Consider the following 11,366-nt stretch of genomic DNA (forward strand, 5'->3'; position numbering starts at 1 on the left):
AAGGGCAAACGATGCATGTAAATTATCAACATGGGACCATCGATACCAATGACTTCAAGTTGACTGTCCGAGACAGTTCGCAATACATGATTACCACCGTAATCCATGCAAGTAATTGTCCTTAGCAACCCCCGTGTGAACGGGTGCTGAGTCCAAACTATAGTACTATGTTGCTAAAGCAGGTAGATAGCACTCCACGTGTAAACATAATAAACAGCAATCATTTAGACAAGTAATACATGCGAGTAGGTTAGCGTTCAAATAGTTTGTGTTGTTTGTGAATTTGATAGATTACGTATGTAACACCCAAAAGTGCTGAAAGCAAAAAGGGATCGAGTATACTCACAGTGGTTGGTTGTGGATTGAAAGGAGCACTGAGAATAGGTTAGCCTGAATAGTTCGATAACACAACGATGAGTAACGCGGAAAAGTAAACAATGTACTTGGGTCGAGTAGGCCATTCGATCGGACAGCAGTTCGATCGAGTGGACTGTTCGATTGGTTTAAAAGTCCGTTCGAACATCCATTCGATCGGCCGGCTGGCTCGATCGGCTGGTTCCTTCAAGTGGATTGTTTCTTCCTTTGATGTGAAGGATGTGTTTGTGTATGATGGTTTGTACTACCTTTCAGGTTGGCCGATCGAACAGCTGTTCGATCGGTTAGCCCAACCGATCGGCTAGCACTTCAATGTTTTCAAATATGTCACTCGATCGGTTGGCATGCTCGATCGGATGACATTCCAATGTTTCGAAAAGTCTAAGTGTTTTGAAGTGTAGTATCTCATGATTCGAGTAGTGATGATCACAATCGAGTGGCTCGATCGATCGAATAGAACTCTGTCAATATTACACTTCATGAGTTTGTGGGACTAAGTGCTAGTCGATCGGTTAGCCTAGCCGATCGGCTGGCATAGTCGTTCGGTTGGGCTGTTCGATCGAACAGCCTAGCCGTTCGGCCAGCTTCTCGATTCGGTTAACCTATCACTTAACACTTGGTTATTCCCGTTAATTGTTGATGTTTTAGAGATATTTTGACTACGAGTTGAACCACAAAGCTGAAGTCCCTACTTAGCCTACTGACTCGAGCAGGAATCACCCAAACTCGGTCAGAGACGGTTTGGAACCCAAGTTTAACGTTTAACCCGAAATCGGTATATCTCTCGGTAGAACCCGAATCTTGAACCATGTGTTTGTTTAGATTGATTTGTAAATCGGTTCAAGTCCCGTTTTCACCTTTTTGAGTGTAAAAGAGTTGAAAGATAGATGAAAACCCATCTTCCAATCCTTCTCCACCGTGAAATGTTAAGATCTTTGGAAGATTTTAGGTTATTTATGTGGAAATCGGTTAGATCTAAGTTATTCATGGTGGAATGATGCCAAAACTTAGTGTTCTTGAAGAACACATGATGACATCACCCAAGAACACCTAGATCTTGGTGATTTCATGGATGAAATTCAGATTTTGAAAGATAGAAAGATGTAGAATCGATTAATGAACAAAAACGTACAAGGATTAGAGCGAAATACTTACCGGTTTGAGAGAAATCTGAGATTTAGTGAGAAGAAGAGGCTGGTCGGTCAGAGCTTTTCCAAAAGTGGAAAGTTTGACAAGGACAGCCCTATTTATAGGCTTCCAAAAGAGGAAAGGGTCAGCTGATCGAACAGCATCCCTGATCGAGCAGCTGCCCGATCGAACAGCCTGTTCGATCGGCTAGCCTGTTCGATCAGGTTGCCCTGTTCGATCGGCTAGCCTGTTCGATCAGGTTGCCCTGTTCGATCGGCTAGCCTGTTCGATCAGGTTGCCCTGTTCGATCGGCTTGCCTGGTTTTGAGTGTTTCGCGACGATTTTTGATATTTCGACTTCGATGAACGATGATTTGAGAATGATAGAATTCCTAATCAAATTACTTTTAGTCTCAACTACTATATCTAACATACGAGCATCCTTACAACCATTTCGGGTTCGATTTCCATTGAGTTTGATTCACCTTTGAGTCTTGATTGATTTTGATTGATTCACCACACACTTTAACATAAAAGTAAACATGCACAAGTAACACATAAGGCACACACACACGTATAAAAAGTACTAAAATCCCCACACTTGAGTTTGATGATTGATTTGATTAGCTTGATTATTGATTGACTAGCTTTATTGCATTGTTACTTCCTATCATTCACAGTCGGTCGTTGATTCACAGTTCGATTATCGGTCGATTAGTTTGATTATACAACACTTACTCCAAATAATATGAAAATCAAAAAGAAACTAAAATGAAATAAATCTTTATTGATCTTTAATTCCAATAACAGTCAACACTTGACTTTGACTTTGACTTTTTGGAAAACACGGGGTGTTACACGAATAAAGGGTTTTGTCTAGTTCGATCGGATTGGTGGTTTCAATTGGTTTGAACAAGTAATTCATTTATTCAAAATTGTTAGTTTGTATTGACTATAAAGTTTTTTTTAAAAGAAAACGATGGTTCATGAATATTATTCTTTTGCATAACTGCAAATTTTGTAAATGTTTTTTTTAATATTAAAGGTAAATAGCCAGTTTTAAGTTTCAAGTTTGATGAAGTCTTCACTAGGGTTTGTGTCTATGTTCTTGAATCTTGATAACTGGTCTTTATTTACTATGACTTATAGGTTTCCTTGGGCCATGGTAGTTGTTTACAGAAAAATTTGCTGTTTGTTTTATGTGATTCATGCTAATTTGTCTTTTATCATGTTTTAATTCACTGGAGATACATGCAGAATGAAGATTGGTTGGTGTGTTCTCCATTGGTCTACAAATCGACATATGGTTAGGTTGCGGAAAGAAAATCGTAGCTCAAGTGAGGTGTTCTAATGATAATTGTACAAAAGTATGCTAATCTTTTTTTTTTTTTGCTTTTAAATTTGTATTTGATATAATGAATTCATACACGAAATTGAAAGATTCAAAGTTTTATTTGGTTAAATTGGTGAGATTTATGTTCCTTGAACAATTGGTTTGAAGGTTAAAGATTTGACAAAATAATGTTAGATGTCATTTGGCATGTTTCCTGTGAAAAGCACCACGTTTTCTAGCTCTTGGATAGAACCTTATGGCACAAATAGTTATCCATAAGAATGTGTGTACATCAAGGACTTCGATTCAACATTTCGTTAAACGGCTAACGGATTCTAAGATCTTGAACTAAATAAAAGTTGAGACGGCAATGTCTCGGCTCGATTCAACGTTTTGTTAACTTTAAGATCCTGTCACATCGCGGCGGGATGCACATCTAGTTTATTATAAAATCAAACAACCAAATATGTAGCCCACAGAATGGAGGAACAAGTCAAATCAGGCACATGGAGGAAGGGTTGAAAAATTGTAGTTGACTTCTATTCTAATCGGTTAATTTAACTAGTTTATTATAAAATCAAACAACCAAATATGTAGTCCACAGATTATGCATTTTAATATATTGTAACGACAAGATGCATGCTGGCATTGAATATGAAGAGTGCATAGTCATAAGGGGATACGGAGTGGCATGCGACAATCAACGGCAAACTAGTTTGCCGAGCGGCAAACACCGCCGCCGGCAAACTTGGGACGCGGCAAAGGAGCAAAATCGGTGATGGATTACCGATTCGAGAAGAGGGAGAAGGAGAGAGAGGGAGGGTATTGTGGGTGGGGTCCATTCCTATCTCAACCAATCACACCTTTTTCCTTTTTTTTTAAATAGTTTACCACTTCACCAAGTGTTTAAACCATTGCCAACATTTTTCACCAAAGTTTAAACACTTTTGCCTAATTGACATGGCGCGCTCTCATTGGTCGGTTTTTTGGTTTGCCACTTTAAAGTGTTTAACCACTCCTTATACCCTAATAAGATTATACTAAAGTCAACAATGCATATTCTGTTGATTTTTTTAATGTTAATTTACAAATTTTTTTATAATTTATATTGTTAAACAAATTAAACTCCTATCAACCACTTCATTTGGAGTTATGGTTGGAAATATTTTCTATAAGTCAAACTATATTCTAGGTTGAGTATTTAGAATTTTATGACAAAGAAATTTTATAAGCTAGAAGTTGTATATACCGTGAAGTTTCAGGCAGGTCATGGCTGTGGGCACAAAATGATGTTTTGATGAGCCATTATATGGATGGTTTCATTGTATAATGCTTCACCCACTAACAATCATTTTAAGATCAACCGGAAACAAATCTTTTATAGTTGTTGCTACATCAATCACATCCGTCGGAAATCTGTGGGAAATTTCTGACACTTTTCCTACGCATAATAATTTGTGGCTTTTTTTGTCATAAAACTAAGTCCCTTTCTTGTTTGTCGGAATTTCATGGGAAAAGTGTCGGCATTTTCGTTCGTAGGAAATGAGTAGGAAATTTTGATATAAATAGTAGCAGTTTTCTAGTAGTGTTATACATAGTCTCACTTTAATGATACATCACACATCGTAAATTTCAACCACATATAGAAATGCTCCTTTTCTGACAAAAGAAAAACAATGTGAAAAGAACCTAATACTCCCACTTTTGTTGGATACGGAATGTTACATCATAAAATATCATCCACACACTTACCATCTTTGAAGTGGTCCCTTTTCACCAAACCATAGGAAAAAAACCAATTTGTTTGTGCAACTTCTTGTTTTAACTATGGGAGAGAATAAAAAATCAAATACAAATTAGAACTTTAGTTAGAGGTGCAGTTCAAGTAAAAAAATAATATATGTACTAAGTGTTTTTTGCATTGTGAATAATATAACGGTAACTAGTGTTGAAAGGGAAATAAGGTTCCCAAATTTTGTCGGATCAAATTTCTCAAATTTTTAATTTTCTCAGACAACGATCAAATCTTTTTTTTTTTTAAATCGGTTTTGATTCTAATCGAAACCATTAATTTCTTTTTGAAGCGGTTACAAATAAAATGATATCTGATTTCTATACTACTAGAAAAAGGGTTTGTTTGCTACAAAAAGTTGCGACAACTTCCCCACAACCCAAAACTTACGATTGGTTTGCTACGTATTTCTAACAAAAAAGAACATAAAAAAACACTAAAATTTTCCACGAGTTTCCAAAAAAATAGCGACAAAAAATTATTTTGTTGCAAGTCGCAAGGTTAATACTATTTCTGACATTTTAGTGACAACACCAAATCATTTTTATTAGTTAGCTTTTTTATTAATATAAGTTAATTAATAATTTAAGAAACTAAACATAAGTAATTGCCACAAATTTGTGGCAGTTTGAGACAAAAACAAATCGTTTATTTTTTTTATTTATTAACATAAGTGCAATTTGCGACAATTTATGTATGTATGTATGCATGCATGCATATACTGGTGGCTCTGTGTTGTTCTTTTCAGCACAGTGGCCTCTTACTACACTTCCCTAGTGGAGAGACATCCCCCTCTACGCTAGGTCATCCAAACATCAATCTAAGCATGTTTAAGCATCAAACATGTATTAGCGACGCATTACAAACAATGTAAAAGACCCAAAACTCAAGTAAAATGCCCTCCAAGCTGTTGTCACTGAATATGGTCTAACAACATACTCTGTCTTCTTTGACTTGTGTTTACTTTTGTGTTCTAGTTTTGGATGAAAGATGTTCCTCCTCTTGTATCTTCCAACATCGTTCATTCAATCATTAGTGAGGACCGGTCATTGAGCGAAGTATTTGCTCTTCATCATCTTGTTCGTGTCCGAGTGAATGTATGCTGATTGTATATTTAATTGACCTATCAAGATTACTTATTTGGCTTAAGGATAAGTTTTGAAGTTCTTATGAGATGCTTTGTGTAATATATTTTTAACCTTTCAACCACATCATGCTACAAAAATAACTTATATTTAGAATTGTAAATTACAACTGCTCAATCGCAATTCCAACATTAGCAACTTAGCATGTAAAAAGCACCCACTATTAGTGAAACTATACATGCCTACTTTTCCTACTTAAAGAAAAACGTGATATTAGCACTTGGATGTCATCAACAGGATTGCTTTTTAGTCTTTTTAATTCGCTTTCCCATTCATGGACAGTCTTGCCAAAAAGAAAGCAGCCCAAAACTTTAATAGCTAATGGGTGACCGTTAACATATTCAATTACTTGCTCCGAGAGCTCTTTGAAGTCCTCTTTAGAATGTTTTTGATTAAAGGCATACAGACTAAAGAGTTCTAGAGCTTCATCATTATGTAAAGGCTCAACTTCATGAATTTTCTCCACACCATGAGCACATAGTAATTGTCTATCTTCTCCCGTTACTACAACTAAACTTCCCGGTCCAAACCAAGAATGTGAACCAGCTAGAGCTTCTAAATACTCCAGTTGATCCCCATCATCAAGAATCAGCAAGACCCGTTTTGATTTCATAATTTGTATCATTACACTACTTCCTTCACTAACGCTCCTTATTTTTCTCTCGGATTTTGTGATGTCCTCAATGATTTGCCTTTGAAGTTGAATCATCCCATGCTTTTTAACGTTGTCTTTCACATTTTCACAGAAGACGCAATCGTCAAAGTGGGCATATAATCGGTTGTAAACAGCTTTGGCAATTGAAGTCTTTCCAATACCCTGGAGTCCACATATGCCGATCATGTGAACCTCACTTGACCCGGCATATTGCAACAAGTTCATTTGCTCTGTACGGGAATGTATCCCGACTAGCTTCTCACCAATATGTAAGCATCCAACGTTTAACTCGTTGAAGATATGTCTTGAGATCATGTCAATAAACTTTGACTCATAGCTGTCAATCAAAAAAAGACAATACACATATGATAAACTAAATTGACAGAAACCTCCAAAGAAAAACCAAACTGTTAAAAGTATATCAATTCAATAATTAAAGGATTATTAATGAAATGAATTTATCTGGAATTAGCGTATTTGATTAGTCTGCGTTTATATTTGTGAATATTTGTATTTTTTTACATCGACTTGTTATTTTGATTCAAAAGATTAAGACATCTTAGATTTATATTTTGAGTTCTTGTTATTATCAATGTATGTTTAATAAAAAAATATTAATACATAACATATTCGGTTTCAGTTTGTACCTAAAAATTCCTAATGAAATAAATAAGGATATATTTCCCTTGGCAAGAATGTTGTTGGGTTTTGCATGACGTGTTTCGGTTTTAGTTTCTACCTAAAAAATGTTATAGTATATAACATATTCGATTAAAAATAAATTAATTATTCAAAATTTTCCTGATCTTTAAAGTCAATATTCCTAATGAAATTAATAAGGATATGAATATACAAATTTAAGTAACAGATTTGAATAAATGAAGAAATTGCAAGTTGCATGTATAATTCTTAGCTGGGTTTGTTTCAATTTCATCATGTATAATTTTTCTTAGGTGTTTTCTTTCTTCGGTAGGTTCAAACCGAATCAACATTATTTAAGTACTAGGATGACCGATGAAAATTATCAAATGCCATGGAACCGAAACAAATTCAAAATCATCTTGTATTGGTGCACGCTGAGGTTCCGTTTAAGAATTGGTTTTAAAGAAACGGCTTACTCACAAACTCTTTAAACATACTCCTAAATCTACACCAATGTCTGTCCAAGATGGGACTAAAACACACAACTATTTGGGGAGATATACCTATACCAAATACCGCTAAACTACAAGCCTTTTGGTAAGTATGAACCATGTTTAAAGCTATGTTTGAGGTTTCTTGAAATTCTGAGGTTAATCAATTAGCAACCATCCCTAGCTAGAAAAACACTACTAAAAGAACCATCAACCTTAGCAAACCATGAATGACTAAGATTAAAAAAAAAAGTAATTACCCATTGGCCAGATCTTCCAGATCCCATCCTGGTAAGTTTGCAGCTTTGGTCAAAGCTTCCTTCAATTGAGCCCCCTCTGTTTTCTCTAGGATGTCAAGTTCTTTTAAGGCTTCTACATAGGTGTTGGGTCCATTAACCACCTTTTGTGGCTTCACACTATAAAAAATGGGGCAAATTTGATATTTGTCCTGATCTTTCTCCTTGCACTCAAGGATTTTCAGAAGCTCCCTCAAACAAGATGGCGAGGAAGCTAAGCTTTCAGAAAATATAACCACCAGAAACCTTGATTGTTCAATGGCTCTTTGGATTTGTGGAAATCTCTCTTCTCCTCTCTGCAGGTCCTCGTCTTCTTTAAAAGCGCGAATTCCTTTTCGTTTGAAGTCGGTAAATAGATGGTCCACAAATCTTTTAATGATATTATCACGTCCAAAACTCATGAAGACATCATAGGACCAGGTGTGATTAGTATTAGCCATTGTCTTTGGTGAAAGCTGCGTGTAACCAGCTACTTGTAACTACACCAATACGAAACTCAAAGGAATGAAAGAAGAAAGGCAGATTTTGGTGATCAAAGGAATGCAAGGAGTTAGCTGTTGTAGTTGCAAGAGGAGCGAAGAAACACTTTGAGTGATCAATGCTTCATCTTTTTCTTATCTTTCCAATTGGATATATATATATATATATATATATATATATATATATATATATATATATATATAGGGAGCCGCTAGAATGAAAACCACCCCGAGTTGTAAGAACCGCGAGAACTACACCCCACGGGTGGGCGATATATATATATATATATATATATATATATATATATATATATATATATATATATATATATATAGAGTGGGGATCTTACGGAAAGTGTGTTTTTCCTAAAAAGTGTAAAAAGTCATAAAACACAATAATTTCAGGCATAAAACACACCTAAAACTCACAAATAATAGAATGAATATTACTAAAACACCATATTCAAACTCTAATAGTCCATAAAAACTTCAAACACACCATCGTAGAACTATGAATATAAAACACACAATGCTAAACAACATAAAACACAATAATATTTGTCATTCCACAATCAGAGCCTTAACATCTAAAACACAACACAAAACCCACATACATGATGTTTTAGTAATCTTCATCATATTATTTGTGGGTTTTTGGTGTGTTTTATGCTTGACATTATGGTGTTTTATGTCTTTTTACACTTTTTAGGAAATTTGGACTTTCTGGCCAACTCCTATCCTATATATATATATATATATATATATATATATAATAAAAGAAATCTGTTTTGGTACACTTGTCATTCTCTCATTTAATTGATTAAAATTATTAATAATACTAAAAATAATAATATTTAATCTAAAAAACTAACGGATTGATAATAAACAAATAATTCAATAAACTTGATAATTAAAGTTAGTAAAGTTTCATACAGTCATAATCAAGTAGTCGGTTATAGAATACCTTTTAATTTATTTATAATTTTATGTGATAGAACATAATTTTCAAAACTGTACACATTTGTTGATTTAAAATTTTAGTAGATAAGATTATAACAAATATAACTCATCCACCTAATAATACGTGTTTATGGTTTAGATAAAGTTTTATGTATATAATAATTTTTAATGTATTATCTATCTATCTACTATATAATAAAATAAATTAACCAAGTTTTTAAATCTTATCGTACTTTAATAAAATATTATCCTCAAATCTAAATTTTTAATTTAATAGATTTTTAAAATAAATACCTTTCTTTCCTACTTATCTTATATTAAATATATAAATAATAAATTAATATTAAATGTTACCCTAGTTTATTAAAAAAAATTATTATTTGGTATACAAAATTATATTTATTCAACTCATGTAAAACGCACGGTTTTTAAAAATATAATTTTTTTATTATTTACTACAAATATAATTTTTTTTATTATTTACTATAAATATAATTTTTTTTAATTATTTACTATACAAAGTTACATTTATATAACCCGTGTAATACACGAAGTTTTTAAAGATATAACTTTTTTATCATTTGCTATGTAAAATTAGATTTATTCAAGACGTGTAATACACAAGGTTTTTAAGGATATAATCTTTTTATTATTTAGTAGATTTTTCAATCCGACTATATATGGGTTTTTTAAAGATATAACATTTTTAGTATTTAATATACAAAATTACATTTATTTAATCTGTGTATAGACATGGTTTTTAAAGATATACCTCTTACTTTAAATATAATTTTTTTCAATTATTTACTATACAAAGTTGCATTTATATAACTCGTGTAATACACGAAGTTTTTAAAGATATAACGTTTTTTATCATTTGCTATGTAAAATTAGATTTATTCAACACGTGTAATACACAAGGTTTTTTAAGGATATAATTTTTTTATTATTTGGTAGATTTTTCAACCCGACTATACATGGGTTTTTTAAAGATATGACGTCTTTAGTATTTAATATACAAAATTACATTTATTTAATCTGTGTATAGACATGGTTTTAAAGATATAATTCTTTTTTAGATCTATTCAACACGTGTAATATACGGGGTTTTTAATGATGCAATTTTTTATTATTTGGTATATTTATTCAACCCGATTATACACGGGTTTTTTAAAAGATACGACGTTTTTAGTATTTAGTATAAAAATTACATTTATTTAATCTATGTAATACACATGGTTTTCAAAGATATAACTTTTTATTATTTGAGATATAAAATTATATTTATTTAACACGTACAATATACGAGGTTCGTAAATATATAACTTTTTTATTATTTAATAAATAAAATTGCATTCATTCAACTCGTGTAATACACGGGGTTCTAACCTAGTATATATATATAGGGGAAGGTTCATTGGGGAACAGCGGGGAACCGACTCAAACGAACTCTGATTGAACTCATTCCAGCGGCGTTGGAACCGGCTCGTCGAACCCTAACTAAAATCTCTTAACCCTAAACCCTAAATCCTAACTCCTAAACTCTAAACCCTAAAGCTAAAAAATATGGCTAAAACCTAAGCTAAACCGTAAAATCTAAACTATAAACCCTAAAAGCTAAACTCTAAAGGCTAAACCTAAAGCTAAACCCTAAACCCTAAAGCTAAACCCTAAACCCTAAATCTAAACCCTAAACCCTAAATCTAAACCCTAAAGCTAAACCCTAAACCCTAAATCTAAACCCTAAAGCTAAACTCTAAAGCTAAACTGTAAAAGCCAAACCCTAATATATTTAGGGTTTAGGGGTTATGATTTAGGGTTCAGGGTTAAAAGATCCTAGTTAGGGTTCGACGAGCCGGTTCCAACGCCGCTGGAATGAGTCCAATCGGAGTTCATTTGAGTCGGTTCCCCGCTGTTCCCCACTTTCTTAGTGTTCCCCAATGAACTTATATCGTACATTACGGCTTAACGTACTTCACTTACAACAACGGGCGTGATTTGTTCTATAACATGCGTGATTAATGTTTTCAATATGCGTGATTATTGTGTTTCAACATGCGTGAGTTTGAAT

General features: G+C 33.4%; 1 protein-coding gene across 1 annotated transcript; it reads right to left on the reverse strand.

Annotated features, from left to right (window-relative positions):
• Positions 1-5,841: 5,841 nt before the first annotated feature.
• LOC110865900 (disease resistance protein RUN1) lies at positions 5,842-8,491 on the reverse strand. The gene is made up of 2 exons (XM_022115236.2): positions 7,821-8,491; positions 5,842-6,764 (listed from the first exon to the last, which is right to left on the reverse strand). Exons 1-2 carry the CDS (start codon positions 8,294-8,296, stop codon positions 5,945-5,947), a joined length of 1,296 nt encoding a protein of 431 aa, XP_021970928.1. The 5' UTR covers positions 8,297-8,491; the 3' UTR covers positions 5,842-5,944.
• Positions 8,492-11,366: the final 2,875 nt, after the last annotated feature.

The sequence above is a fragment of the Helianthus annuus genome, chromosome 6 (genome assembly GCF_002127325.2).
Source record: "Helianthus annuus cultivar XRQ/B chromosome 6, HanXRQr2.0-SUNRISE, whole genome shotgun sequence".
In the NCBI taxonomy this organism is placed as follows: Eukaryota; Viridiplantae; Streptophyta; class Magnoliopsida; order Asterales; family Asteraceae; genus Helianthus; species Helianthus annuus.

Coding starts and splice junctions, on each gene's coding strand:
- LOC110865900 (XM_022115236.2), bottom strand. CDS start 8,296: ATGGCTAATACTAATCACACCTGGTCCTATGATGTCTTCATGAGTTTT. Junction 6,765..7,820: donor CTGGAAGATCTGGCCAATGG/GTAATTACTTTT, acceptor TTTGATTGACAG/CTATGAGTCAAAGTTTATTG.